Source organism: Dryobates pubescens, chromosome 33 (genome assembly GCF_014839835.1).
Source record: "Dryobates pubescens isolate bDryPub1 chromosome 33, bDryPub1.pri, whole genome shotgun sequence".
Lineage (NCBI taxonomy): Eukaryota > Metazoa > Chordata > Aves > Piciformes > Picidae > Dryobates > Dryobates pubescens.
Window position 1 is genome coordinate 1158104 of NC_071644.1, and position 23593 is coordinate 1181696.

Sequence of the window (23593 nt, forward strand, 5' to 3'; positions counted from 1 at the left end):
TGGGCATGTGGGCATGGAATGGGCACATATTTGGGCATGGACAGGCATGTGTGGGTGCACATGGACATGGAGTGGGCATGTGGGCATGGAATGGGCACATATTTGGGCATGGACAGGCATGTGTGGGTGAACATGGACATGGAATGGGCACATGTGGGCATGGGGCAGGCATGTGTGGGCACGTGTGGGCATGAGATGAGCATGGGGTGTGTATGTGTGGGCATGAGTTGGGCATGTGTGGGCATGGGATAAGCATGTGAGGGCATGGGGTGGGCATGGGGCAGGCATTCACGGGCACACGTGGTCCTGGAGTGGGTGTGGGGAGGCTGATGTGTGGGAATGTGTGGGCATGGAGTGGGCACATGTGGGTGTGGGACAAGCACACACAGGCATGGATGGGCACGTGGGCATGGGGAAAGCATGTGTAGGCACACGTGGGCATGGAGTGAGGTCATGTGGGCATGGGATTGGCACATGGTCTTGGGGCAGGAATGTGGGCATGGAGTGGGCACATGCAGGCCATTTGCATGGGCTCTGCACTATGCATGCATGGGCACAGGTGGCACCGTGTGTGTGTGTGCACCATACATGTGTGTGCCACGTGTGCATGCCTGTGCCTCTGTGTGTGCAGCCTGAAACTGTGTGCAGCCTGCAGGTGTGTCCAGCCTGCATGTGTATGCAGCTGGCACATGTGTATGCATCTTGCAGCTGTCTGTGCAGCCTGCAGGTGTGTGTGCAGCCTGCAGGAGTGTGTGCAGCCTGCAGGAGTGTGTGCAGCTTGCAGGTGTGTGTGCATCTTGCAGCTGTCTGTGCAGCCTGCAGGTGTGTGTGCAGCCTGCAGGAGTGTGTGCAGCTTGCAGGTGTGTGCAGCTTGCATGTGTGTGCAGCCTGCAGGAGTGTGTGCAGCCTGCAGGTGTGTGTGCAGCCTGCAGGAGTGTGTGCAGCCTGCAGGTGTGTGTGCAGCCTGCAGGAGTGTGTGCAGCCTGCAGGTGTGTGTGCAGCTTGCAGGTGTGTGTGCAGCCTGCAGCTGTCTGTGCAGCCTGCAGGTGTGTGTGCATCTTGCAGCTGTCTGTGCAGCCTGCAGGTGTGTGTGCAGCCTGCAGGAGTGTGTGCAGCTTGCAGGTGTGTGTGCAGCCTGCAGCTGTCTGTGCAGCCTGCAGGTGTGTGTGCAGCCTGCAGGAGTGTGTGCAGCTTGCAGGTGTGTGTGCATCTTGCAGCTGTCTGTGCAGCCTGCAGGTGTGTGTGCAGCTTGCATGTGTGTGCAGCCGGCAGGAGTGTGTGCAGCTTGCAGGTGTGTGTGCAGCTTGCAGCTCTGTGTGCAGCCTGCAGGTGTGTGTGCAGCCTGCAGGAGTGTGTACAGCTTGCATGTGTGTGCATCTTGCAGCTGTCTGTGCAGCCTGCAGGTGTGTGTGCAGCTTGCAGGTGTGTGTGCAGCTTGCAGGTGTGTGTGCAGCCTGCAGGAGTGTGTACAGCTTGCAGGTGTGTGTGCAGCCTGCAGGTGTGTGTGCAGCTTGCAGGTGTGTGTGCAGCCTGCAGGAGTGTGTACAGCTTGCAGGTGTGTATGCAGCCTGTAGCTGTGTGCAGCTTGCAGCTGTGTGTGCAACTTGCAGCTGTGTGTGCAGCCTGCAGGTGTGTGCAGCTTTTGTTTGTGTGCAGCTTGTATTTGTGTGCAGCCTGCAGCTGTGTGTGCAGCTTGGATGTGGTTGCTCTGCACACCTGTGGTGCATGCATGAGCAGTGCAGGGGTGTGTGTGTGCCCTGTGTGTGTGCCCTGTCTGTGCCCTGTGTGTGCCCTGTGTGTGTGCCCTGTCTGTGCCCTGTCTGTGCCATGTGTGTGTGCTGTGCAGGTGTGCGCACCGTGCCCTGTGCCAGCCTGTGCCCAGGCTGCCTGCCCTGCTCATGCCCCCTGCTGCCCCTCGGTGCCCCCAGGGCCTCGCTGCGAGCGGGAGGAGGATGCCTGCCTGCAGCGCAACCCCTGCCTGCACGGCGGCACCTGCAAGGACAGCCGCTGCCTCTGCCCCCCTGAGTACACCGGTGCCTACTGCCAGCACAGTGAGTCAGGGCACATCTGGGCACCCCTGGGGAGGTGGAGGGCACCCCTGGTACCCATCCCCAACCTCTCTTCACCCACAGGCTTGGCGCTGGCGGAGCTGGAGCAGGAGTGGCAGGAAGGCAGCGGAGGCAGCGGTAAGTCCTTGCCCATGCATTTCCCCCCTCCCTTGTTGGCACCCAGAAGCGATGCCCTGGGCCTGGCAGCAGGGTGGGACCCCCCTCACCCCCCTCTCACCCCCCTTCTCCCTGCAGATGCCCCTGGACAGTTCAGTGCCACCTTCCAGGACGGCTCCTACCTGGCCCTGCCTGGGTACCTCTTCCCCCGCGGGTGAGTGACAGCAGGGACAGGGCACCCTCAGCCGGGTGCTGCACCCATGCCTGCAGCCTGGCACCCTGCCCGGGGTGCTGCAGCCTTGCCCATGGCAGTGTGGCACCCATCCCAGCACTGCACCCATCCCAGCACTGCACCCATCCTGCATCGTGGCGCTGCACCCTGCCCGGGGGGTGCACCCATCCCAGCGCTGCAGCCTTGCCGTGGTGCTGCATCCATCACAGCTTTGCAGCCTTTGTGGGTGCTGCACCCTTCCTGCTGCATGGCACCCTTCCTGCTGACAGCATTGCACCCTCCCAGGGTGCTGCACCCTTCCTGCAGCACTGCACCCTTTGCTGCTTGGCACCCTTACTGGGGTGCTGCACCCATCATGGCATTGCTGCCTCCCAGGGTGCTGTAGTCTTCCTGGGGTGCTGCACCCATTGCACCGCTGCACCCTTCCCAGGTGCTGCACCCATTGCACTGCTGCACCCCTCTCAGGGTGCTGCAACCTTCTCGAGGTGCTGCACCCATTGCACCTCCCCAGGGGGCTGCACCCATCATGGCATTGCACCCTCGGGGTTGCTGCACCCATGGCACCACTGCATCCTTCTTGGGGTGCTGGCACCCTTCCCAGGTGCTGCCCCATGGCACCCACTGCACCCTTCCCAGGTGCTGCACCCCTCCCATTTTTGCACCCTCTTGGGTGCTGCAACCTTCCCAGGGTGCTTCACCCACCCTGAACTGTTGCCCCTGTTCCCAGGGTGCTGCCCCCACCCCAGGGTGCTGCCCCCACCAAGCCCTCCCCCTCTCTCCTTGCAGCCCACCCGAGGCAGCTGAGACCATGGAGCTGGAGCTGCGGACGGACAGTGCCAACGGACTGCTGCTGTGGCACGGGGCGGTGAGCAGGGAGGAGTGGGCACCACCAGGGAGGGCACCGGGGTGCTGAACACCCTTAGGGTGGGGGTCAGGGTGCCCCCCACCCTGCTCACCACCCCACTGCACCTGCAGGAGCCCAGTGAGGGTGGCAAAGCCAAAGACTTCCTTGGCCTCGGCTTGAAGGATGGGCACCTGGTGTTCAGGTGAGAGGGGGTGCCCAGTGTCACCCAGGGGTGCCCTGGGTCACCCAGGGATGCTCCATGCCACCCGAGGGTGTCCCCTGTGCTGAGCCTGTGCCACCCTTGCAGCTACCAGCTGGGCAGCGGCGAGGCCACCCTTGTGTCTGAAGACCCCATCAACGATGGCGAGTGGCACCGGGTGACGGTGACCAGGTGGGCAGGGGGCAGGGTGGGGGTCAGGGTGCTGGGTGGGGGTCAGGGTGCAGGTGCTGATGGGTGCTGTGCAGGGAGGGCCGGCGTGGGCTGCTGCAGGTGGACGGTGAGGAGCCGGTGAGCGGAGAGTCACCAGGAAGCAACATCATGGCCAACACCCAGGGCAGCATCTACCTGGGTACGGTGGCACCTGGGGGGCAAGGGGGGGCGTGGGGTGGGCCATGGAGTGGGGCACTGAGGGGGCTGGGGATGGAGAGGGGATGGACACAGGGTGGGACACGGGATGGACATGGGGTGGACAGAGGGGGACACAAGCTGGGTCAGGGGGTGGGACACGGTGGGACAGTGGATGGACATGGGGTGGACAGAGGGGACACAAGCTGGGTCAGGGGGTGGGACACAGGGTGGGACAGTGGATGGACATGGGGTGGACAGAGGGGACACAAGCTGGGCCAGGGGGTGGGACACAGGGTGGGACAGTGGATGGACATGGGGTGGACAGAGGGGACACAAGCTGGGCCAGGGGGTGGGACACAGGACATGGAAGGGTCACATGGTGAGAGCTGGGATGGAGCCCAGGTCAGGACATGGGAGGGGACACGGGAGGGGACATCCACTGGGGCATGGGGTGGGATGTGGGATGAACATGGGATGGGACATGGGATGGGACAGGGGATGAAAACTGGATGGGTCTTGGGCTGGGACACAGGGTGGACAGGGGCTGGGACACAGGGTGGACAGAGGGTGGGGACTGCCTGACAGCGTATGGGCTGGAAATTGGGGTGGGAGCTGGGTGGGATGTGGGGTGGGACACAGGGTTGGGGGCATGGGATGGGCCTTGGGTTGTCCATGAAATGGGCATTGAGCTGGGGTCAGCCGATGGGCCATGGGATGGGCCATGGGATGGCCAGGGGCAGGGGACACAGGACAGGGCACTGGGTGAGCTCCATGGGTTCCCCCATGTCCCCCTCGTGTCCCCCCGTGTCCCCCGCAGGCGGCGCCCCGGACCCCCGCGGCCTGACGTGGGGCAAGTTCAGCTCTGGCATCAGCGGCTGCCTGCGGGGGCTGGTGCTGGCCCCCGCCGGGACCCCCAGGCACCCCATTGACCTGCGGCACGGCGCGGTGGGGGGGTCCCCCGTGCCCCCCTGCCCTTCCTAACCCCCCTCCCCCCTCCCCAAATCCATTCTGGGGGGAGTTTGGCCAATTTTATTCATTTCCAAAACCAAACCACAGCCCAAACCCCAAGCCAGGAGGACACGGTGCTTGCTGCCCCGGGGTGACGCCGGGGGGGGGGCCGGGACCCCCACATCTGTTTACACCCCCCCACCCCACCCCACCCCGGACACCCCCCCCACCCCCCTACACGCACACACAGAGACTGTGCCGGGGCGGCCCGGCCGCCTGGGTGCCCCCCAGGGTGGTGGCCGCAGGGTGGGGCTGCGAGGGACAATCGGGGGGGCTGGGGGGACCCCTCCGTGGGGACAGTTAATAAAGAGAGAGAGAGAGAGAGTGAATGGCCTGGCTGTGCTGTGGGGGTGGGGAGATGGGATGGGGGGAGTATAAGGGGGGATGGTATGGATGGGGGGTGTGGGGGCTACGGTATAGATGGCAGGGTATGGATGGAGGGGGATGGGGGTATGGATGGATGGGGGGGATGGGGGGATGGAGGGTATGGATGGGGGGCTGAGGACTGTGGTATGGATGGGGAGGTATGGGGTGGTATGGTATGGATGGGGGCTATGAGGGTATGGTATAGATGGGGGGTAGGGGGTGTAGTGTGGATGGGTGTATAGAGGGTATGGTATGGATGGGAAGGGTGGGGACTATGGTATAGGGGGTTTGATAGATGGGATGCACAGGGGGTGTGGGGGTGCAGGGGTGGAATTAATCTGAAGGTTAGGAAGGTATGGGGGTGCAGCACGAGGGGTGTGGGGGTACATGGGGGTATGGTGCAAGGATTGGGGGACATGGGGGTGCAGGTGGAGATTGAAGATTAGGGAGGTATGGGGGTGCAGCACGGGGGCTGTGGGGGCACAGGGGCGCTGCGGTGTGAGCATTGGGGGTATCAAGGCGCACAGCGCACCCCGGGCTCACCGCCAGGCTCGCACGGACCCGACCCGCGCCACGCTCGGGCGGGGCACGCACAGACTCCGCCCCCCCGCGGGGCAGGCTCCGCCCCCGGGTAGTCGCACGTCGCTGCTCGTGACGTCATCACATCGCGCCTGGCAACGCGTCGCGTTGGTGACGCCACGGAGCCTGACGGCGGCGGCAGCGGGAGGGGCCGGTTGGGACCGGGCCGGGGCCGGGGCCGGGACAGACCCGAGCCCGAGGAAGGCGGCCGGGGGAGAGCGGCAGTGGCGGCCATGGCCCCGCGGCTGCAGCTGGAGAAGGCGGCGTGGCGCTGGACCGAGACTGTGCCACCCGAGGCCGTGGCGCAGGAGCACATCGAAGCGGCCTATCGCGTCGGGCTGGAGCCTTGCCAGCGCGGAGCCTGCCGGTACCGCCGAGACCCCCGCCCCGGGCTCGCTCTCCTTCCGGGGCTCACCTCCGCCTCCCCCCACGACCCGTACCTGAGCCCTCAGGGCATCCCAGGCATCCCCGGATGTGGGGTCTGGGGGCTCACACGTTCCTCTCGCTCGGTTCCACAGCCCAGGGCTCTGGGGGCCTCCATGTTCCTTCCCCCGCCGGCAGGCTGGGGAAGCAACCTGCACACCCTGGGTCCCTCGGGAGCGGTGCGGGCCTCCCATACTCCCTGCCTTGAGACCCCCATTCCCCAGTACGGGATTCCCACATTGAGGGAACAGCTCTCCTTGCTCCTCAGGTGCAGGGACGCCTCCGCGGCTGGGGTGACTTCTGTCCTCACCTGGATCCTCAGACTTTAGGGTTCCCTCACGGAGTTACAGGGGACCTCTCTTCTTGCCTGGCTTCTCAACTACAGGGGACCCTCTGAGAGTTGTGGGGAACTCCTGTCTCTGCCTGGCCCCTCAGTTGAAGGGGACTCCTCTCCTTGCTGAGATTTCCAGATGGACAGGACCTCCCCCAGCCCAGTTTTATTGGGGGCCTCTCCCCTTACCTGGCTTCTCAGAGGACTCCTTCTGGGCTTGTGAGGAACACCTCCTCCTGCCTGGCTTCCGAGATACAGGGAACCCCCTTAGGGTCCTGCACTCTTCCCTGGGCTCCCCCCTTTCCCCTCCTCTAGTTCTCCATCTCCTTTGTCCATAACCACATTCGGGAGGGTGTAGAGAGGACGCTTTTCCCACTCCCTGTGCACGAGGGAGTCCTCCCTGTTTCCCTCATCCCTCCCACAGTCGTGACCCCTCCCCCTTTAAGGGGCCAGCAGGGTCGCTTCTGCGGGGCTGGGAGGTGAGCTTGGCTGCTGGTTCTGCAGGAGGAACTGCCGGGGGAACCCCAACTGCCTGGTGGGCATCGGGGAGCACGTCTGGCTGGGCGAGATCGACGAGAACAGCTTCCACAACATCGACGACCCCAACTGCGAGCGCAGGAAGAAGGTAGCCGCAGCGGCTCTCTGTGTCTGCCTGTCTGTGTATCTGTCTGTCTGTGTGTGTGTATCTGTCTGTCTGTCTGTGTGTGTCTCTGTGTGTCTGTGTGTGTATCTGTCTGTCTCTGTGTGTGTGTATCTGTCTCTGTGTGTCTGTGTGTGTGTGTGTCCCACAAGCCCCACCCCTTCCCAGCCCATCTCCCCAGAGTGCTGCTGAGAGGTCTCGACCACAAGCCCTGTGAGGAGAGGCTGAGGGAGCTGGGGTTGCTTAGCCTGCAGAAGAGGAGGCTCAGGGGAGACCTTCTTGCTCTCTGCAACTCCCTGCAGGGAGGTTGGAGCCAGGTAGGGGTTGGTCTCTTCTCCCAGGCAGGCACCCAGCACCAGAACAAGAGCTGCCCCAGGGGAGGTTTAGGCTGGAGGTGAGGAGAAAGTTCTTCCCAGCAAGAGAGATTGGCCATGGGAATGTGCTGCCCAGGGAGGTGGTGGAGTTCCCATCCCTGGAGGTGTTCAAGAGGGGATTGGATGTGGCACTTGGAGCCATGGTTTAGTTACTCAGGAGGTGTTGGGTGCTAGGTTGGACTGGATGATCTCTGAGTTCTCTTCCTCCCTTTTGATTCTATGATTCTGAGGGAAGCTGACCCCTTCTGTGGTGGAGAGTTAGAGGGTCATGGAGTTGATATGGTTGGGAGTGATCTTTAAAGTCATCTGATTCATTCTCTCACTCTGCCAAGGCTGGGGACAAGCAGCATCACATCTGCCTCTCATCCTCACATCATGGCCCTCAGCACATCTCTGCCTCTGTGAAACACCTCCAGGGATGGGGATTCAGCCACCTCCCTGGGCAGCCTGGGCCAGTCTTTGAGAACCCTTTCAGTGAAGAAGTCTCTTCTGATACCCAACCTAAACCTCCCCTGGGGCAGCTTGAAGCCATTCCTCTTGTCCCACCACTTGTTACTAGGGAGAAGAGACCAAGCCCCACTGGGCTCCAGCCTCCTTTCAGGGAGTTGGAGAAAGCAGTGAGGTCTCTCCTCAGCCTCCTTTCCCCCAGGCTGAACAACTCCAGGTGCCTCAGCCACTCCTCACATGTACTCCAGACCCTTCCCCAGCTTTATTGTCCTTCTCTGGACCTGCTCCAGCTCCTCAGTATCCATAGAGTGAGTGGCCCAAAACTGAACTCTTAAGGTGTGGCCTCACCAGTGCCCAGTCCAGGGGGACAATCCCTGCCCTGCTGCTGCTGGCCAGGCTCTTGCTGATCCAGACCAGGCTGCTGGTGGCCTTCTTAGCCACCTGGGCCCAGCCTGGGCTCCTCTTCAGCTGCTGTCACCCAGCACCCCCAGGGCTTTGTCCCAGGCACCCTGCCCCCAGCCTGGAGCCTTCCTGGGGTTGCTGTGACCCAAGTGCAGGACCCAGCCCTTGGCTTTGTTGAACCTCATCCCACTGACCTCAGCCCATGGATCCAGCCTGCCCAGGTCCTTCTGTAGAGCTTCTGACCCTCCACCAGGTCAACTTCCCACCCATGCTTGGGTGCCACCTGCAAACTGCCTGGGGGTGCCTGGAACTCCTGCCCCGGTTCTGAGCCCTGGGGAACACCGCTTGGGACTCCATTCCCAGCTGCTGGGGTGGTCCCTGCTGCTCCCCAGTGAGGGGTGTTGCTCTTCTCTCTCTCTGCAGAATGCCTTTGTGGGCTTAACCAACCTGGGAGCCACCTGCTACGTCAACACCTTCTTGCAGATGTGGTTTCTGAACCTGGAGCTGCGACAAGCTCTCTACTTGTGCCCCAGCGAGTGTGCAGCTGGGGAGGGCATCCCCAAAGACAAAGGTGGGTGGAAGCTGCCAGCAGGGGTGGGCTGCTCACTCCCTCCTTTAAGTTTCACACACTGGTATCAGCTTTGGGCATCCAGTCCCCCTCAGGAAAGATGCTGAGGGGCTCTGGGACATCCCCCTCGTGAAGAAAGGTTGAGGGGGGAGCTGAGCAGTGCTGAGCAATGCTTCAGGGGTGGGGGGCAGGAGGATGGGGCCAGGCTCTGGTCAGTGGTGCCCAGGGACAAGGCAAGGGCTAAGGGGCACAGGCCTGGCCATAAGAAGTTTCATCTCAACATGATGTGGTAGATTTCATTTGCTTCCAGCTGAGCTGGTCTGAGAAGGTTCATGTTGGGGGGGGTGGCAAATTTCAACCCACCACACATGAGGAGGAACTCTCTGAATCTGAGGGTGGCAGAGCCCTGGAGCAGGCTGCCCAGAGAGGTGGTGGAGTCTCCATCTCTGGAGACATTCCAAACCCACCTGAAGGTGTTCCTGTGTGACAGTAAAGTCTCCAAGGAGACTATGTTGTGGCCTCCCAGTGGCTGAAGGGGACTTAGAAGAAAGCTGGGGAGGGACTTTTTAGGATGCCAGCAGGGAGCACTTGCAGCCCAGAGAGCCAAGCAGAGCCTGGGCTGCAGCAAGAGAAGTGTGGCCAGCAGGGCCAGGGAGGGGATTCTGCCCCTCTGCTCCACTCTGCTGAGCCCACAGCTGGAGCTCTGGGTCCAGGTCTGGAGCCTCTGTGCCAGGAAGGATCTGGAGGTGCTGGAAGGTGTCCAGAGCAGGGCCATGAGGAGGAGCAGAGGGCTGGAGCTGCTCTGCTCTGGAGACAGCCTGAGAGAGTTGGGGTTGTGCAGGCTGGAGAGGAGAAGGCTCCCAGGAGACCTCATTGTGGCCTTCCAGGATCTGCAGGGGGCTGCAAGAAAGCTGGGGAGGGACTTCTGAGGGTGTCAGGGAGGGATAGGACTGGGGGGGGATGGAGCAGAACTAGAAGTGGGGAGATTGAGATTGGCTGTGAGGAAGAAGTTGTTGCCCATGAGGGTGGTGAGAGCCTGGCACAGGCTGCCCAGGGAGGTGGTGGAAGCCTCCTGCCTGGAGGTGTTTGCAGCCAGGCTGGAGGTGGCTGTGAGCAACCTGCTGTGGTGTGAGGTGTCCCTGCCCATGGCAGGGGGTTGGAGCTGGCTGAGCCTGGAGCTCCCTTCCAGCCCTGACAGCTCTGTGATTCTGTGACCTGAAATTGTGCCAGGGGAGGCTGAGGATGGAGACTAGGAGCAATTGCAAGAGTGGTCAGGCATTGGAGCAGGCTGCCCAGGGAGGTGCAGTCACCCTCCATGGAGGTGTTCAGGAAAGGTGTGGCCATGGCACTTGGGGCCATGGTGGTGTTGGGTCACTGGTTGGACTTGATCCTATAGAGCTCTTTTCCAGCCCAAACTATTCCATGATTCTATGACCTTAGACTCTGTGATTCTGGGTGCCCCTTCCTTGGCAGGGGGGGTTGGACTTGGTGATTTCCAGAGCTCCCTTCCAACCCCTCCCATGCTGTGATGCTGTGAGAGAGTCAAGAGGAGAAGCTGGAGCCACTTGTGCCACCCCCATGTGGTTGTTCCTGAGTCCATCCCCCAGCTTTTGGAGACAAACCAACCTTTATCCAACTGATTCCTTCAGTCCAGCTGAGCTGGCTGGGTGGAAACAGGAACTGGGGTTTGCTTCTTGCTGAGCTGCTTCCCAAACTGCTGCTCAGCTTATTGATGGTGCTGGGAGTGGCAGCACAGGGGTTTGGGCAGGGGACAGTGTAGGTCTGTGGTGTGGGAGAGGCTCCCAGTGCCCTCCCAGACCTGATGGCCTCAAGCCTTGGCCCTTTGTGCATGGTGTGGGGCTGGAGGTGTGCTCTGGGTCAGGCCAGCTGCCTGATTCTTCCTGTTTGCATCCTGTTTTCAGTGATGCACTGCTCAGGCCACACCTGGAGTCCTGTGGCCAGCTCTGGGCTCCTCAGGTCAGGAAAGAGGTTTAGCTGCTGGAAGGTGTCCAGAGAAGGGCAACAGAGCTGGGGAGGGGTCTGGAGCACAGCCCTGGGAGGAGAGGCTGAGGGAGCTGGGGTTGCTTAGCCTGCAGAAGAGGAGGCTCAGGGGAGACCTTCTTGCTCTCTGCAAATCCCTGCAGGGAGGTTGTAGCCAGCTGGGGGTTGGGCTCTTCTGCCAGGCACCCAGCACCAGAACAAGAGGACACAGTCTCAAGCTGTGCCAGGGGAGGTTTAGGCTGGAGGTGAGGAAGAAATTCTTTATAGAAAGAGAGATTGGCCATGGGAATGTGCTGCCCAGGGAGGTGGTGGAGTCCCCATCCCTGGAGGTGTTCAGGAGGGGACTGGATGTGGCCCTTGGAGCCATGGTTTGGCTGTCAGGAGGTGCTGGGTGACAGCTTGGACTTGGTGAGCTCTGAGGTCTTTTCCAACCTTATTGATTCTATGCTTCACCATTTAGGGTAAAAAAGAAGCTGTGGAACAAGCAGCTTCAGCTGCTTCTCTCCCAGCTCCTGTGGGGCACTGCAGGGTAGTGATGGCTGGACTTGATCATCTTGAGGGTCTCCAACCCAAATGGCTTTGGATGTTACCCTCTGCTGTGGTTTTGCTGCCACCACTGCCAGGTTACTCTCCTGATGATTTCAAGCAGCTTTAAACCCCCAGCATCACTGCTCAGTACCTTTACCTCTGCAAAAGGAGAGCAAGGGAATGCCCTGAGCCCCCTGCCCTCAGCCTCCTGCCCTCAGCCCCCTGCCTCTTGTCCTCAGTTACCTGCTGGAGTTTTATAGAATCCTAGAATGGGTTGGGCTGGAAGGGACCTTAAAGCTCAGCCAGCTCCAGCCCCCTGCCATGGGCAGGGACACCTCCCCCAGCCCAGGCTGCTCAAGGCCTCATCCAGCCTGGTCTTCAACACCTCCAGGCAGGAGGCAGCCACAGCCTCCCTGGGCAGCCTGTGCCAGAGTCTCCCCACCCTCCCTGGAAAGAATTTCTTCCTCATCTCCAGTCTCAGTCTCCTCTCTCCCAGCTCAAAGCCATTGTCCTCATCCTGGCACTCCCAGCCCTTGTCCAGAGTCCTTCCCCAGCTCTCCTGGAGCCTCTTCAGGAGGCCTCACTCTAAAGAATCTCTGTCAGTATTGAGGTGAAACCCACAGCTTCCAGCCCAAGCTCAATGCTGTCAGCTCAGCATCTCCACTGCCAGAGGCTCACAGAAGCCTAAAATGGGCTGGGTTGGAAGGGAGCTCAAAGCTCAGCCAGCTCCAGCCCCCTGCCATGGGCAGGGACACCTCCCCCCAGCCCAGGCTGCTCAGGGCCTCATCCAGCCTGGCCCTGACCACCTCCAGGCAGGGGACAGCCACAGCCTCCCTGGGTGACCTGTTGTCTGAGCACCTTCAGATGTGGAACTTGCTGTTTCCTCCCCAGACTATGAGCCCCAGACAATCTGTGAGCACCTGCAGTACCTGTTTGCCCTGCTGCAGAACAGCAAGAGGAGGTACATCGACCCCTCAGGCTTCGTCAAAGCTCTGGGCCTGGACACAGGGCAGCAGCAGGTAGGTTGCAGATGGCTGCCTCCACTTCTGCCCTTCTTGAGAGCAGGCTGCAGCCACCATTTCTGGGTAGCCTGCTGTCTCTGAGGTGGGTTGTGCTGCTTGGGACAAAGGCAGAGGGAGAAGTGGTGCTCCCAGGTCCTTCCCCTTAGTGTGGCAGGCCAGGAGGAGCCTGGGGAAGGGCAGCAGCCGGGGGGATAGGAGTAGGTTGGGCAGTAGGAAGCCAGGTTGGACTGGGGGATATTTGAGGTGTTTTCTGAGTCTGTAAGAGTCACAAATCTCTCAGGAAATAGCTACTGATAAGGTTGGTTAGGAGGAGGGCAAGGAAGGGCAGGAGGAACCCAGGGTGTGACATGGGATGGGGACAGGAAGGGCAGGAGGAGGCCAGGGAAGGCCAGGAGGAGCCTTGGGCAGGAGTTGCACAGGAAAGCTCAAGAGCAGCCCAGGTTATCTAGGGAGGTGGATGGGGAAGGTCAAAAGGAGCCCAGGGAGCGATGGGATGGGGACAGGGAAGTGAGGAGGAACACAGGGAGTGATGGGATGGGGACAGGGAAGTGAGGAAGAGCCCAGGGAGTGATGGGATGGGGACAGGGAAGTGAGGAGGAGCCCAGGGAGTGATGGGATGGGGACAGGGAAGTGAGGAGGAGCCCAGGGAGTGATGGGATGGGGACAGGGAAGTGAGGAGGAGCCCAGGGAGTGATGGGATGGGGACAGGGAAGTGAGGAAGAGCCCAGGGAGTGCCAGGAGGGTCCTTCAGCAGGTGCTTTATGGGCTGCTGGTCCCAGCTGGGTAGGTCAGGGGGGGCTGAAGAGCACTGTCAGGGCGAGAAGATGTTTGGTCAGGTCACCAGGAGCCAGCTAAGGTCCAGCATGAGCATGTGGGGCAGAGAAGCTGCAGTTAGAGAGGGGTGAGTGCCTCAGGCAGGTCCTGTGGGGCTGTGACTGGAGCCAGATGGCTCAGGAGTGGGGCACAGGTTGGGAAGTGAGGAGGAACTGCTGGAGGAAGAACCTGAGGGCTTCTCAGGGGGGAAAAGAAAGAGTGGCTACTGCCCAGAGACGCTGCCAGGGCCAAAGCTCCTTTGTCCTTGTGAGCAAAGGAGAGTAAGGGTGGGAGAGGAAGGGCCTGAGGTGGGTGTGGGAAGCTCTGAGCCTTGCAGGAGGAGACAAATCCAGGCAGCAGCCTCTCAGGTTTTGGGGGGGTGTTTATTCTCCTCACCTCTGCCACAAGCTGGGGCAGCTCCCGGCGGGTGCTGAGCTTCGAGGGAGCAGCAGGAAGAGGACAGAAGCTCTGCAGGAGTTGGGCTTCTGGGGCTTTTATCCCCCCTACCAGAGCCCTGCAAGGAGCAGAGTAGAAGTCAAACCCCGCGGGGTGCCTGGCCAGGAGCCAGATGGTCTCATGCTGGGGAGGGCTCAGCCCCTTTCAGGCCGATCCTTTGCTTCTGCTGCCTGCTCTTTTATTCCTATTCAGGGCACAGGCTGCGGCAGCGCTGAGGGTAATTAGCAGTAAATTAGCCGCGGTGTTGTGCTGGGGCTTTGTGCTGCTGGGGCTCGTTTAATGGCCTTGTTTTTCTCTTGTAGGATGCCCAGGAGTTCTCCAAGCTCTTCATGTCCTTGCTGGAGGATACTTTGTCCAAACAGAAGAACCCTGACGTTCGGAACATCGTGCAGAAGCAGTTCTGCGGGGAGTATGCCTATGTCACCGTGTAAGTGCTGGGCCGTGGCCAGGCAGCTCTCTCCCCGAGGTGCAAACAGTTTGGAAGAATCAGAGACTCGCAGGAGGGAGCTCCAAAGCTCACCCAGTCCAACCCCCTCTGCACTCAGCAGGGACATCCTCCACCAGAGCAGGTTGCCCAGAGCCCTGTGGAGCTTTGCTTTGAGCATCTCCAGGGATGGAGCCCAACCACCTCCCTGGGCCACCTGCTGCAGGGTTCCAGCAGCCTCCTGCTGCAGAACTTGTTCCTCACAGCCAATCTCAATCTGCTCTGCTCTGCTTTGAAGCCATTGGCCCTGGGCCTGTCCCTGCAGGCCTTTGCAAACAGTTCCTCTGCAGCCTTCTTTTGTAGCCCCCTTTGGATACTGGAGGTTTGCTATTAGGTCTCCCCAGCCTCACTCAACAATTCCTCCTCTCCAGTCTCAGTCTCTCCTTTCCCAGCCATTGCCCCTCACCCTGGCACTCCCAGCCCTTCTCAAAAGCTTTGGTGTCAAGCACTGAACCTGCAGAGAGCAGAGGCTGCCTGGGGCTGTGCTGGCAGAGTTTTGGCCTCCCTTTGAGTCAGTTAAAAAAGCAATGCAGAAACAACCCAAATCTCCATGGATGCTCCACCAGCAGCTCACAGACACCACCAGGAGGGCTGTGGGGTTCTCAGAGCCTTCCAGCCCAAGCTCAGTGCTGTCAGCTCAGCATCTCCACTGCCAGAGACTCACAGACTCCTAGAATGGGTTGGGCTGGAAGGGACCTTAAAGATGGAATAGAATTAAGCAGATTGGAAAAGGTCCTCAAGTCCAACCTCTCCCCCAGCACCATCTGAGCAACCAAACCATGGCACCAAGGGCCTCATCCAGGCTCTTCCTAAACACCTCCAGGGATGGGGACTCCCCAGCTCAATGCTGTCAGCTCAGCATCTCCACTGCCAGAGACTCATAGAAGCTTAAAATGGGTTGGGTTGGAAGTGATCTTAAAGCTCATCCAGTTCCAACCCCCTGCCATGGGGCAGGGACACCTCCCCCCAGCCCAGGCTGCTCAAGGCCTCATCCAGCCTGGCCTTCAACACCTCCCCTTCTCTTCTCCATGCTGAACTCCTCCAGCTCCCTCAGCCTGTCCTCATAGCAGAGCTGCTCCAACCCCTTGATTGTTTTTGTGGCCCTCCTCCAAACCTGCTCCATCAGGTCCAGGAGTTTGAGGGGGATGAAGTGACCTCTCCTCACAACCCCTGTGGCAGATAAGCTGCCAGAATATGTCCCTGCCTATGGCAGGGAGCTTGGAACTAGATAATCCTCAAGGTCCCTTCCAGCCCAAGCCATTCCCTGAAGCTCTGAGTGTGTTATAAGAGGTTTCTGGCTTTCAGGTTTCCTGACTCTGGTGCTGGTGGAGTTCCCCAGCTGCTTTTAACCCCTTCATGCAAATTTCCCAATGAAAACTGTGAGTTAGGGTCACAAAATGATTTGGGTTGGAACAGACCTTGAAAAATCATCAAATCCAACCCTGGCCCCAGCCCTGCCAGGGCACCCCAAAACCATGGCTCTCAGCACCACCTCTCCAGGGCTTTCAAACCCCTCCTGGACCCCTCAAGAGGAAGAAATTGTTCCTCCTGTCTGACCTTAAACCTTCCCTGAGGCAACCTGAGGCCATTTCCTCTCATCCTGTCACTTGTTGCTTGAGGGAAGAGCCCAACCCCCACCTGGCTCCAGCCTCCTTCCAGGGAGCTGCAGAGAGCAAGGAGGTCTCTCCTCAGCCTCCTTTTCTCCAGGCTCAAGACCCCCAGCTCCCTCAGCTGCTCCTCCCCATCCCTGCTCTCCAGACCCTTCCCCAGCTTGATTGCCTTTCTCTGGACCTGCTCCAGCCCTCAATGTCCTTGGAGTGAGGAGGCCAAAACTGAACCCAGGATTGAAAGCAACAGAATCTGAAGTCCTGCAGCCCCAGAGAGCAGGATCTCTGGGGGGTGCATTTGCATCCCTGTGTTCTCAGAGCTCTGGATTTCACCTCAATACTGACAGATTCTTTAGAGTGAGGGCTCCTGAAGGGCTCCAGGAGAGCTGGGGAGGGACTTTGGACAAGGGCTGGGAGTGCCAGGATGAGGACAATGGCTTTGAGCTGGGAGGGAGGAGACTGAGACTGGAGATGAGGAAGGAATTCTTGAGAGTGAGGCTGGGGAGACTCTGGCACAGGCTGCTCAGGGAGGCTGGGGTTTACCCTTCCCTGGAGGTGTTGAAGGCCAGGCTGGATGAGGCCTTGAGCAGCCTGTGCTGGTGGGAAGTGTCCCTGCCCATGGCAGGGGGTTGGAACTGGCTGAGCTTTGAGGTCCCTTCCAGCCCAGCCCATTTTAGGCTTCTGTGAGTCTCTGGCAGTGGAGATGCTGAGCTGCCAGCAGTGGGTTGGAAGGCTCTGAGAAGCCCACAGCCCTCCTGGTGGTGTCTGTGAGCTGCTGGTGGAGCATCCATGGAGATTTGGGTTGTTTCTGGATTGCTTTTTTAACTGACTCAAAGAGAGGCCAAAACTCTGCCAGCACAGCCCCAGGCAGCCTCTGCTCTCTGCAGGTTCAGTGCTTGACACCAAAGCTTTTGAGAGGGGCTGGGAGTGCCAGGGTGAGGGGCAATGGCTTGGAGCTGGGAAGGGGAAGAGCCCTGGCTGCAGTGGTGTTGAGCACGGGTTGTAAGCCCCAGCTTGTCCCAGTAGGTGCTGTCCTGTTTCCACCTTGGAGACTTTCTGTGCTGCAGAGCTCTGACCCTCCTCAACCCTGGCTCAGCTTTTTCCTCCTGCTTTTCAAGCTGAGCTGAGGGAGTGTTTTCCTGGGCAGTTCACTGAACTGTTCCTCAGCTGGTTTTATCTTCTTCTCTTTTTTTTTTCCCCTCCTCCTCCTCCTCCTAGTTGCAACCAGTGTGGCAGGGAGTCCAAGCTCTTATCTAAGTTCTACGAGCTGGAGTTAAACATCCAAGGGCACAAGCAGCTGACAGACTGCATCACGGAATTCCTGAAGGTATGAGGAGCTCGCTGGGGCCTGGGCCCTGCTATTCTTAGCAAGGTGTTTTAATTCCTTCCTTCCTCCTGTGGAAGCCTTGGGAGGTCGGCTTGGGAGTGGAGTGACTGAGCCTGCCTCGGGGAGAGGCGGCCGGGAGGAAATGTTTGTGTCCCTGGAGCCGGCCCCGGGGAGGGCCGAGTGGGAGAGTGGCTGTGGAGCGCTTGCAGGTGCTTGGGCTTTGAAGAGCACTTGGAGGCTTCATGCAAACAGAGTCGGGCAGAGGAGCCCCCAAAGCCCTGCCAAAAGGCCCTGCCTGCTTTGTCATGGGTAGCACCTGAGAATTGGTGCTTTTTGTGCCTGCTCTGTGGGTGCTCATCTGCATAGCAACAGGAGATCTTTCCCCCTCCCAAATGCCTCTCCGAGTACTGGGGAGGGCCTGGAATAGCAGCGGGGGAACAGCTGCGAGGGCTCTTAAGTCCACTTGAAAATCTGCCTGGCTCTTAAGTTGAGGTCCAGCAGGCTGAAGGTTTGAGGTGTGGATTCAACTGGAAATATTTAGGCCAGAGCTGACCCCGGGGCGGCTGCCCCTGAGCTGTTTGGCCTCGCTGCTGCTCTCCTCCAACCGGTTGTTCTGCTTGTGGAAGCAGAGAGGTTTGTGTGCGTGCCTGCCGATCCTGCGAGGGTGAGCTGGGAGTCTGCCTGCTCCTCCTTCCAGCAGAACAACCTTGTGACCTGCCTGGGGCGCTTGGAGGTCTCCTCCCACCTAACCCTGCCCTCAGACCTACTTGGGCACAGGCAGCGACTCTTGCAGGGGGATGGGTCCAGGGGAGAGCACAGCAGTGACCCTAGGGCTGGAAGCCCTCTGCTGCGAGGCCAGGCTGAGAGAGTTGCATTTGTTCAGCCTGGAAAAGGCTCCAGGGAGACCTTCTGGTGGCCTTTCAGTGTTTGAAGGGGACAGAAAGCTGGGGACAGGCTTTTGGGCAGGGTCTCTTGTGCCAGGACAAGGGGGGATGGTTTGAAACTGAAAGAGGGAGATTGAGAGTGGAGAGAAGGGAGAAATGTTTGCCCCTGAGGGTGGTGAGAGCCTGGCCCAGGTTGTCCAGAGAGGTGAGAGGTGTCCCAACTGGAACCATTCCAGGTGAGGTTGTTTGGAGCTCTGAGCAACCTGCTCTGGTTGCAGAGGTCCCTGCTGAGTGTGGGGGGGTTGGGCTGGATGAGCTTTACAGGTCTCTTCCTACCCAACCAGGCTGTTATGCTGGTGTGGCTGAGCACAGGGAGATTGTCATCTCCAGGCTGCAAGGTGGCTTTACATTAACTTGGTCTCTGTGACCTCCTAAAGGATGATTTAATTATTTTCTTATCTAGAGCTCATTGGTATAAACCAACTCAGTCAAGCAGGGAGCAAACCTGGCAGTCTTGTGAGCAGCCTGAGCAGGAGGAATGGAGCTTGATGTAATCTCAAGTTCTCCTGAAAGCAGGAGCTGCCCTGCTTGGAAAGCCCTTTGGTTGGAAGGGAGCCTCAAAGGTCATCTTGGCCAACTCCCTGCAGTCAGCAGGGACACCTCCAACCACAGCAGGCTGCCCAGGGACACAGCCAGTCTGAGCTTGAGTACCTCCAGGGATGGAGCCTCAACCACCTCCCTGGGCAGCCTGTGCCAGTGTCTCACCACCCTCCCTGTGCAGAACTTCCTCCTGGTGTCCAACCTAACTCTGCCCTGCTCCAGTTCCAAACCCTTGCTCCTCAGCCTATCCCCACAGGTCCTTCTGAACAGTCCCTCCCCAGCCTGCCAGTAGGTCCCCTGCAGATACTGAAATGGAGCTCTGAGCTCTCCCTGGAGCCTTCTCTGCTCCATGCTGAGCAGCCCCAGCTCTCAGCCTGCCTCCATGGGGGAGGTTCTCCAGCCCTCCAAGCAATTTGGTGGCTTCCTCTGGACTCTCTCCATCAGGTGCAGGTCTCTCTTGTGTTGGGGGTCCTGTAGCTGGACACAGCCCTGCAGGTGAGGCCAGAGCAGAGCAGGGGAGCAGAATCCCCTCTCTTAACCTGCTGGCCAGGCTGCTTTTGCTGCAGCCCAGGCTGCCTCTGGACTTGAGCCTGGAGCTGGAGTTGGAAAGCGGCCGGGAAGGGCCCGAGATGGTTAAAAGCACTTCGGTGCTCTGCAGCCCTCCAGCTGCTGAGCAGCTCAGACTGTGCTCCAGTGGTAACCTGTTCTCAGGGCCTTTCTGTGTGCCTCCCCTCCCTGCTCAGGAAGAAAAGCTGGAAGGGGACAACCGTTACTTCTGTGAGAGCTGCCAGAGCAAGCAGAACGCCACCAGGAAGATCCGGCTGCTCAGCCTGCCCTGCACCCTCAACCTGCAGCTCATGCGCTTCGTCTTTGACAGGTGAGCCTCACCCCGTGGCCTGCTGCCGCTCCTGCCTCCTGGTGGCACGTGGAGCACCCTCCCTGGGCTCCTCTGGGGATGCCTGGGAGGGTGTTCAGGGCTGGGGGCTGAGGCGGGAGCTGGCGGCGCCGTGCTCTGAGCTGAGGCTTTGCCCCCGCGCAGGCAAACGGGCCACAAGAAGAAGCTGAACACCTACATTGGCTTCTCTGAGCTGCTGGACATGGAGCCTTTCATGGAACAGAAGAGTGAGTGCTGTGTGCCCTCTGGTCTGAGCTTTACCTGGCAGGTGAAAGGAGGTCTCCTCCAAAGCTCTTCTTTGTTGGTGGACAATGGTTGCCTGAGCCCCGGGTTTCAAGTCGCTGCCTCGGGAAGTGGATGGTGGAAGCCAGAAGCTGCCTGGGGAGGTCTTGGAGGGAAGCAAGTTCAAGTCCCAGAATCCTGGTAATGGGTTGGGGTGGAAGGGATCTTAAACATCATCTAGTTCCAACCTCCTTGCCACAGACAGGGACACCTCCCACTAGATCAGGTTGCTCAAGGCCTCATCCAAGCTGGCCTTGAACAGCTCCAGGCAGGGGACATCCACAGCCCCCCCTGGGCAACCTGTGCCAGAGTCTCACCTGTTCCAAGTCTCTCTCTGCTGCCTTGTGAGAACATGAAGCTCACTGAAGGAAAGCTTGGGGAGGGGACATTGATGCTGGAGATGAGGAAGGAATTCTTTCCAGGGAGGCTGGGGAGACACTGGCACAGGTTGCCCAGGGAGGTTGTGGATGTCCCCTCCCTGGAGGTGTTCAAGGCCAGGCTGGATGAGGCCCTGAGCTGGTGGGAGGTGTCCCTGACCATGGCAGGGGGCTGGAGCTGGCTGATCTTCTGATCTTGGAGGTCTCTTCCAACCCAACCCATTCTAGGATTCTATAAAATTCCAGCAGGTAACTGAGGGCAAGAGGCAAAGGGTTCAGAGCAAGAGATGATTGCTGCAGGGCATTGCCTTGTTCTCCTGTGTATAGGTAAATGTAGTGCTGGGGGTTTAAAGCTGCTTGAAATCATTGGGAGAATAGCATGGCAGTGATGGCAGCAAAACCACAGCACAGGGTAACATCCAAAGCCATTTAGGTTCAGGTTGGCTTCCAACCCAAACCTCCATTCCGTGAATCCATGAAAAGCCCTGAGCTGTGTGGCTGCTGCTTCTTCCCTTCCAGATGACTCCAAGCTGGGAGCAGGAGTGGAGCTGTTAAAGGGTAGAGAGGCTCTGCAGAGGGCCCTGGCCAGGCTGGAGAGAGGGGCAGAGGCCAAGGGCAGGAGGTGTAACAAGTCCAAGTGCCAGGGGCTGCACTTTGGCCACAACAACCCCAGGCAGCTACAGGCTGGGGGCAGAGTGGTTGAGAGCAGCCAGGCAGAGAGGGACCTGTGGGGGGTACTGGTGTAGAGCAGCTGAACATGAGCCAGCAGTGTGCCCAGGAGGCCAAGAAGGCCAAGGGCATCCTGGGCTGCATAAGGAGCAGTGTGGCCAGCAGGAGCAGGGAAGTCCTTGTGCCCTGTGCTCAGCACTGCTTAGGCCACACCTGGAGTCCTGTGGCCAGTTCTGGGCTCCTCAGGTTAGGAAAGAGGTTGAGCTGCTGGAAGGTGTCCAGAGAAGGGCAACAAAGCTGGGGAGGGGTCTGGAGCACAGCCCTGGGAGGAGAGGCTGAGGGAGCTGGGGTTGCTTAGCCTGGAGAAGAGGAGGCTCAGGGGAGACCTCATTGCTCTCTGCAACTGCCTGCAGGGAGGTTGTAGCCAGGTGGGGGTTGGTCTCTTCTCCCAGACACCCAGCAGCAGAACAAGAGGACACAGTCTCAAGCTGTGCCAGGGGAGGTTCAGGCTGGAGCTTAGCAAGAAGTTCTTCCCAGACAGAGATTCCCTTCGGGATGTGCTGCCCAGGAAGGGGTTGGGGTGCCTGGAGGTGTTTCAGCAGAGCCTGGATGAGGCACTTGGTGCCATGGTGTGGTTGATGAGTTAGGGCTGGGTGGCCGTGGTGGGGGTGGTGGAGGTCTCTGGCAGCCTGGCTGATGTGTGCTCTGTGCTGCAGACGGGCTCTACGTCTACGAGCTGAGCGCTGTCCTCATCCACCGCGGCGTCAGCGCCTACTCCGGCCACTACATCGCCCACGTCAAGGACCCCCAGACGGGCGAGTGGTACAAGTTCAACGACGAGGACATAGAGAAGATGGAGGGCAAGAAGCTGCAGCTGGGGATTGAGGAGGATCTAGGTAAAAGCTCTCCGTTGTGAGTTGCCCTTCTCGCATCCCTCTCTTGCCCGCGGCGCTCCCGGCCCGCTGTGCTCCCGGGCCTGCCTCGCAAGGCGGCGGCAGCTCTGCCGATTGCAGCCACGTTTCCGCCTGCTCAGCCCCCTGCGGAGTGTTTACACACGCTGCCGGTCGCTTCCTCTGGAATTCCTCTCGCCCCCACGTGGCAGATAAGAGGCTGATAAGTGGGGCAGCCGGGGCCTATCGGGGTGACACAGGCGAGCTGGCCCCCGGGGCCCGGGGAGGCTCGAGGAGCAGATAAGGAGGTGACTTTCAGTTTCCTGAGCGCATGGAGGTTTTGATTTCCACCGAGGTGTTTTACTTGGAGGCAGGAAAGAGCCTGCAGCAAAAATATCCTCACCCAGAGAACAGCTTGGAAAGCCCAAACTGCCTTTGGAGTTTGTTGTGCTTAGCCTTTGTGCTCTTCTGTCCTACCCTTGCTTGGCTCACCTTGTGCCACTGCTCCCACACTGCCACGTGCCCTGGCCAGGACAAGGTCTTGGGATCTTGGAGAGCTCAACCTGAGGCCAGACTTGTGGATTTCTTGGGCCAGATAGGAGCAACTCAGCATTAAATCACAGATTGATAAAATGGGTTGGGTTGGAAAGGGCCTTAAGGATCATCCAGCAGCAGCTTACAGGTACCATCAGGAGGGCTCAGAGCCTTCCAGCCCAATGCTGTTAACTCAGCATCTCCACTGGCCATAGACTCATACAAGCCTCAAATGGGTTGGCTTGGAAGGAACCTTAAAGCTCATCCAGATCCAACCCCCTGCCGTGGGCAGGGACACCTCCCACCAGCTCAAGGCCTCATCCAGCCTGGCCTTGAGCACCTCCAGGCAGGGGACAGCCACAGCTTCCCTGGGCTGCCTGTGCCAGTGTCTGCCCACCCTCACTGGAAAGAATTCCTTCCTCATCTCCAGTCTCAATCTCCCCCCTTCCAGCTTCAGCCATGGTTTGAAGTGCTTGGATTTGCAGCTGCTCAGCATTCCCTAGTGCCAGGGTGCTCTGCAGTAGCAGGGAAAAAGGGAAATTGAAGCCAGCAATGTGCCTTTGTCAGTGAAATTTTCACTTCATAAATGAAATGTCTTTGCCTTTGTGCATGGCTAATGCAAGCAGCCTGTTCCCAGAAAGCACTGCCCCAGCAGGACACTTGGGCTTGGCTGTGGTTGGACTCGATGGAACAGCTCCTTGCTTTCAAGTGTCCTCAAATAACAGCTTGCCTCCAAGTCACCCTCAGATGGGTTTGCTCCTTTTGGTTTGCTGTAAAACCACCTCAGCCTGAGCAGGCTCAGGGCATTCACCTCCCTCTCCCATTTCCTTCCTTGCCTCTGCCTGATGCAGCTTTATTTTCAGCTCTCTTGCCAGTAAACACCTTCTTGGTTTCCCTCCCCGGTGGAGGCTGCCAGCAGAGCAGCTTCCTCATCCTGTTCATGTTTTGCCTCCAGAGTGCTTCCAGCCCAGCAGTGAAGCTGGGCAGACATCTAGTGGTGTGAGGGAGAAAAGTAACCCTGGCAGGAAAGAAGAGCTCCTCAGCCTTTGGTTTTAAGCTCCTGAGTTTTGCTCAGTGGAGCAAATCCAACCTGGCTGTTGCCTCCCTCTAAAGCTTTGTGCTTAACCACACGGAGAGATTCTTGCTGAGCTCCAAGGCTGCTTGAAGAGTGGAAGCAAAATGTGTTTAGAAGGCTCTGGAGGATGCACAACTTGATCTTTTTCTCCAGTGCTGGCCTTTTTTTGCCTGCTCCATGCAAAGCTGAGACCCTTCCTGGT

At 59.4% G+C, this 23593-nt stretch overlaps 2 protein-coding genes across 3 annotated transcripts in view; both read left to right on the forward strand.

Annotated features, from left to right (window-relative positions):
- The window catches only part of HSPG2 (heparan sulfate proteoglycan 2), a 73942-nt gene extending 68811 nt beyond the window's left edge, over positions 1 to 5131 (forward strand). The window contains 8 exon segments of the mRNA XM_054175938.1: positions 1929 to 2051; positions 2133 to 2186; positions 2304 to 2379; positions 3184 to 3262; positions 3373 to 3443; positions 3549 to 3632; positions 3707 to 3810; positions 4627 to 5131. Of these exon segments, the coding sequence (XP_054031913.1) occupies positions 1929 to 2051; positions 2133 to 2186; positions 2304 to 2379; positions 3184 to 3262; positions 3373 to 3443; positions 3549 to 3632; positions 3707 to 3810; positions 4627 to 4790 (755 nt within the window). The 3' untranslated portion in view covers positions 4791 to 5131.
- An 800-nt stretch (positions 5132 to 5931) lies between these two features.
- The window catches only part of USP48 (ubiquitin specific peptidase 48), a 63203-nt gene continuing 45541 nt past the window's right edge, over positions 5932 to 23593 (forward strand). For both annotated transcript variants that reach the window (XM_054175941.1, XM_054175940.1), the window contains exons 1-9: positions 5932 to 6129; positions 7021 to 7141; positions 8803 to 8950; positions 12368 to 12495; positions 14070 to 14194; positions 17077 to 17185; positions 19413 to 19546; positions 19709 to 19791; positions 21609 to 21788. In XM_054175941.1, the coding sequence (XP_054031916.1) occupies positions 5996 to 6129; positions 7021 to 7141; positions 8803 to 8950; positions 12368 to 12495; positions 14070 to 14194; positions 17077 to 17185; positions 19413 to 19546; positions 19709 to 19791; positions 21609 to 21788 (1162 nt within the window). In that variant the 5' untranslated portion in view covers positions 5932 to 5995. The remainder of the gene's footprint in view (positions 6130 to 7020; positions 7142 to 8802; positions 8951 to 12367; positions 12496 to 14069; positions 14195 to 17076; positions 17186 to 19412; positions 19547 to 19708; positions 19792 to 21608; positions 21789 to 23593) is intronic.